The 5,420-nt window shown below is 38.9% G+C and overlaps 1 protein-coding gene across 1 annotated transcript in view; it reads right to left on the reverse strand.

Annotated features, from left to right (window-relative positions):
* Nucleotides 1-5,420, reverse strand: part of LOC118324844 (sodium-coupled neutral amino acid transporter 3-like) — a gene marked incomplete in the record, with an annotated part of 14,468 nt that overhangs the window by 3,197 nt on the left and 5,851 nt on the right. Inside the window, 9 exon segments of the mRNA XM_035657321.1 lie at nucleotides 301-425; nucleotides 582-682; nucleotides 1,030-1,109; nucleotides 1,333-1,452; nucleotides 3,326-3,384; nucleotides 3,663-3,745; nucleotides 4,635-4,716; nucleotides 4,854-4,946; nucleotides 5,117-5,190. Coding sequence (XP_035513214.1) covers nucleotides 301-425; nucleotides 582-682; nucleotides 1,030-1,109; nucleotides 1,333-1,452; nucleotides 3,326-3,384; nucleotides 3,663-3,745; nucleotides 4,635-4,716; nucleotides 4,854-4,946; nucleotides 5,117-5,190 — 817 coding nt within the window.

The raw sequence follows: 5,420 nt of genomic DNA on the forward strand, positions 1-5,420 counted from the left end.
TATGTGGGAGTTAAATGACAAACATAGATGTTTCACATTTAGATGGAAATAGTTACATCTCTGTTGTAAAGTAATTAGTGCTGTGGAAGTGTGAACTACTGTACTGCAGGTACGTCCACCTCCTCTCATTGTTTGTACCTAGCCTTCCTTAGAGACTGGCCTTTACATGTATGCATTGGACACAGCCCAGCTTTTTTTTTTTTTAACAAAAACCCTGTCCACTTTACTTCACAAGTAAGGTGGACACAGGTTAGTGTCAGAGTATGTCAGATTGTGTGTGAAGACCAGATATGTTCTTACAGGAAACAAGACCACAGGTACAGTCAGAGTGACGGCCACCAGGACAGCCAGCCTAACACACAGAATCAGAGTGTCCAGGGGATCCACCTTACTGTAGGTATGAAGGAGCTCTGCTTCTGTGTTCTCTGCACACACACACACACAGAACACAACCAACACACACACACACAACACACAACACAACACACCACCACCACACGCACAAATATAGAATCAGTGAGACCTAACTGTCATTAAACTGAGCTTTGTTTTGCAGCTGACTTAAACATATGTTGCCTCACCATAGAAGGTCAGATAGCCAAATATGGCAGTTAAGAAGTACATGATGAACATGCCCAGGATGGAAACATTGCCAATATTCTGCATTCTTCTCTTGGTTGGGCTTTAGGAAAACAAAATTACAGATGTTTTAGCAATACAGCACATGAAATAAAGAGAGGGAAGCGTGGTTATTTCTATAGTTCATTTTCAAAAAAGCTTATACTTAAAGATGATATTGCTATAGTTCCCAAATGTAAAATTAACTGTATTCATTAATTTTTGGACACTTTTGGAACCACTTAAGTGGTTTAGATAATCTGAAGAAACTGTCAGTATTTTTCAACTTTACTGATCTTGTCACCTTTTTCCCAAAGGTCATTATAACTGGTTACTGATGGTGGCCAAAACCCACATAAATCCTTTAACTGTTGATTTGAATGTAAGAATCTAATAATGTGTTCATCTTACTTGCTCAGTTCAGTGTAGATGGGAAGCACTTCAGGGTGACATACAAAAGCAAATGCCAGGATGGGGATGGTATATGCCGTCTGCAAATCAGGCAACAGAGTAACTTTACTTGGTTGTTTTCCAGGAAGCACATGAACTCTACACTACCCTGTGTAATAAGATGCACCCACAAATAGTTCCTGACCATACACGTGTTGAGTGCACACTGCAGTCCTCTGAACAGAGCTCCTTACAAATGAACAGTTCAAATTCAAATTGTGATTTTTGTGTGTTTGCTTGAAACTGAGGTAGTTCATCTCAGACCTCTTGGTTGATGGTGAAGAATTTGATGGTGCATGTGTCTTCTGGGAAGGCTGCTGTGGTCACAGAGTAGTTTCCAAACACTTCCAGAGGGCAAGCAATGTTAAATCTCTTGTAGATGACCTGATGTGACACAAAGACAGAGTCTGAGGTGGCTGAACACCAAAAAGCCGGAAGGAGTCAACCTGGAGACAATGATTGTATAATTTTCTACAAATTAAAGTATTTCTTAGTAAGTAAGAATTCTATAGATAGGGGCTTTCTATTAATTTCAGTTACACATCTGAGCTAAATAAGCAGTAATTGAATTTAGGGGTTGCAGAACATGCTGTAAACACAACACTAAAGTATCATTCCCTTATGAGGTTGTTTTTGTTAACATGTTAACAAACAGCTGGCTATTTACACACCCAGGCGACTACATTCATTTGCAGTTGTGAAAGTCTAATATTCCCTCTCTTCTAGCTCTGTTATTGGTCTCTATCAGAGCTTTTTCTCTGAAAACAGCTGCCTGCTGTGGCCGAAAACAACAATATCAGAGTGGTAAGACAAAAACAGTACAGTTGTAGGATGTAAAATCAAAGCAATCAGCTGAAAGATGAAGACATCTCTGTTAGAGCTGAGGGGAAATGCAGAGTTTGGTGATAATTATCTGTGGGTTTGTCACTATGTGAGACACCTTTGACATTATAGATGGTAAACAGAGTTATTGTTAATGAATACATATTGATAAGTGCAGCGTTAAGGTTCATGGACAGGTTAGACTGTATTTGTCCTGATTTTGGGTTTGGTTTTCTGTTTTTTTGTAATTCCTTTCCTCTTGTGTCTTCTTTTACTTCATGTCCTTGTTTCATTGCTAGTTCGTCTCTAGTCATTTGTAAAGTGTTTAGCCTGTCCCCTCGTGTTTTCTCATTGTGTGGACTATTACTTTAAGTTTATGGATTTTATTTCTGTTTTGGATTACTACATCATCTTAAGTAAGTTTACATTTAGTTTAAATATGGTAATAAAGTCACTCATAGTCACTGCATTATGACAACAGCAACAACATTATTTATTTACATAATAGTGTGTGCATGCAGGGCGTGGCGCAGAGGCAGAGCGGGTCATCCACTAATCAGAAGGTTGTTGGTTTGATCCCCAGCTCCTCCCGCCACATGTCGTATCCTCAAGCAAGATACTGAACCCCAAATTGCTCCCAATGCTGTGCATTGGTGTGTCAGGTCCATTTACCATGTAAATTTAGTTCTTCATTCCAAAATATTGTTGCTGTATTGGATCTTCCCCAATACTACAATTTTGGTATTTTAATTGTTTTTAAATTAAAGGTCCAGTGTGTAACATTTAGGAGGATCTATTGGCAGACATGCAGTATAGACATAATATGTTTTCATTAGTGTAAAACAGAATTCGCCATTTTTATGTATAGAGGAAGCGACTGTGGCTCAGAGGTAAAGCTAATTGGAAGGTTGGTGGTTCGATCTCCCGATTGGTGTATGAATGATTAGTTTCCGTTCCGGTAAGGCACCTTGCGTGTATGAATGTGTGTGAATGGGTCGAGTGTGGCATGTAGTGTACAGCGCATTGAGTGGTCGAAATACTAGAAAGGTGCTATTTAAGTACAGTCCATTTACCATTTAAGGCTGCCATGTTTCTACAGTAGCCCAGAACAGACAAACCAAACACTGGCGGTAAATAAAGCCTTCCGCATTTTTCACATGTTTCGTGAATGCAACCTGCAAGTACACCGCTAGATGCCACCAAATCCTACACACCCACCTTTTGAAAATGTAATAATTTCAGTTTCAAAGTTTGCTAACAACACACACATGACAACCCAAAGTGCGGGTTTATAGTGTTGTAGTCATAGTTGATGACAACCATAGGCACTCAGTATCTAAGTGGTAATTTACTTCCTTATATGTAACAAATTTCTCCAGCATTCCCACCCTGTGCCGTGGCAGTGAAGTTATGCATTGTGACGACACAGACTCACCGCTGAGAGGAAGAAGACCATGCAGGAGAGAGAGAAACCACTGGTATAACCAAGATACCCTGCAGAATGCAAGAAGACAACCCCTCAGACACACCTCAAAAAATACAACTAGGCACTCTAAGTTTGAGTTTATTCTTAAGTTTGAGTTTTTTTTAAATCATATTGAAGAGCAGAACCAATCGTGTGAATTCTGTATTAACTTTAGTTTACATCATACAATACAAGGAAACGGGTTGAGTCCTTTCTAAAGACTTAAAATAATTAATGGTTTTGTGCACAGATTTAAAGCAGTACTAGGGAATTACAAAGCATGACAAGTAAAGGGAAAGTTACGTACCCAGGTGTTTCATCAGTGTTAGTGGGAGGATGACGCAGACAGTGACGATGATGATGAGGTAGTTTCCATTCATGAACCAGTCGCTAGGTGCAGAACAGAGCGACTCACATAAAGAATACATACAAATAGTATAAACTGTATTTTTCAAACTACATTTAGAGTAAAACTGAGGTCAGTTCTGTTGTTAAATGGCAATTTTTCAATTTGTCACAGGGGCACAAAGTCAAATATAGGCTTGTGATCTATTTGCTTTTCATGAACTCATACACTTGAGAGAAGTGGCTGCCATGTCAGTCATTGTTCACATACCTGCCACTGTGTTTTTTTTTTCAGAATTTCTAAGCAATCCTTTGGTTTGTACGGTGTAAACATAAATGAACATGCCATCATCCAAAATGATCATATAGTTACCATCACCATAAATTATGTTGAAATGATCATGGCAGCAAAAAAAGTTGCATTTGCTCCTCATCTTTATTTTGACTCAATACCCTATACACCACCTTGCTGAAGGTAAAGCAATAAGCTAGTTTAGGCAGTCAGCTCAAGTCCACTGCTATATATAGAGGGGCGGCTGCACAGAAAGTTGCAATGCATTTATTGTGAAACAGCTTAGTCAGAGTTATGATTGACACTCTAAAGGGCACCATGTTTTGTCACCTGGAAGGGCACCTTTATAGGTCACTTTATCATGTTTTATCTTCTATTGGAACATTCAAAAGAGCACTACTGCAAAGTTATTTTTAGCATGGGAGCACCAGGGGGCTGCAATTGATTTCCTCCTGTTTGAGTTAAAAACTAGCTAGGCTTGGAGCTGAAAGCCACAGACAGTAAGTCAGAAAGTACTGAGAGACAAACTACCATTCGGGTTTAGTCTTTTCATCTCTTATCTTGGACTGATCTCTGTCATTGACACATACAGATGAAACTGAATTTCATTTTGTTGACTTCAGTATTGTTAGCAGTACTCACTCAGAGCTGGATGTCTGGCCAAGAAAGGCTTGGATGACCAGTGGTAACTCAGATTTTACTATGAACAGGTAGCTGGACATGGCTGCAGGGGAGGAAAAAGAGTGTTTATTAAGTGTACATGGTCACATATATTTACATATTCCATCAAAACAGTGATATTCACCACTGACCTGTATGACATTTTAAATACCATACCTATATACCACACCACTGTCTTACCTCCAATGTTATGTAGTGTTATGATGACAGCTGCTAGAATCTTCCCTGGATGACCAAAAGCTCTCAGGCCAAGTTGCTCATAGGCACGAATACCTGATGAGACCAATAACAAAGAACTATGTTGTAAACTGGCTGTGGACATTTAGACACATACACAGGACTAGCTAAATTGGACTTTATATACAGAAGAAGGGAAGTGAAGAGACACAGAAAGACCTTTTGAAAATGTTGAACTCGAGACTCGAAATTGATTGAAGCCTTACCCACAACTCCAGCACTGCGTAGCAGCAGGTGGACGGAATAACAGGACAGACAGGCGATACATGTCAATAGGATCCTGTAAAAATATTTATAAACATCAACATATATGTATAAATATATTTTTTAGCTTTCTAGCATTTTATAACACAATAGTTTTTGCTTAATAATTGCAAAAATTGCTACCTTTTAATAGCATTTTCAATGTATTTCTATCTGCTATGGTCAAATGTCTACCTCAGCCATCTTAACTTTGTGTACAGGTGGTGGGGGTTTGTAAGTATGGAGGACTAAAAGTGCCAAAATTAA

This window comes from Morone saxatilis, unplaced genomic scaffold (genome assembly GCF_004916995.1).
Source record: "Morone saxatilis isolate NCDOM2014 unplaced genomic scaffold, NCSU_SB_2.0 Contig15, whole genome shotgun sequence".
In the NCBI taxonomy this organism is placed as follows: Eukaryota; Metazoa; Chordata; class Actinopteri; family Moronidae; genus Morone; species Morone saxatilis.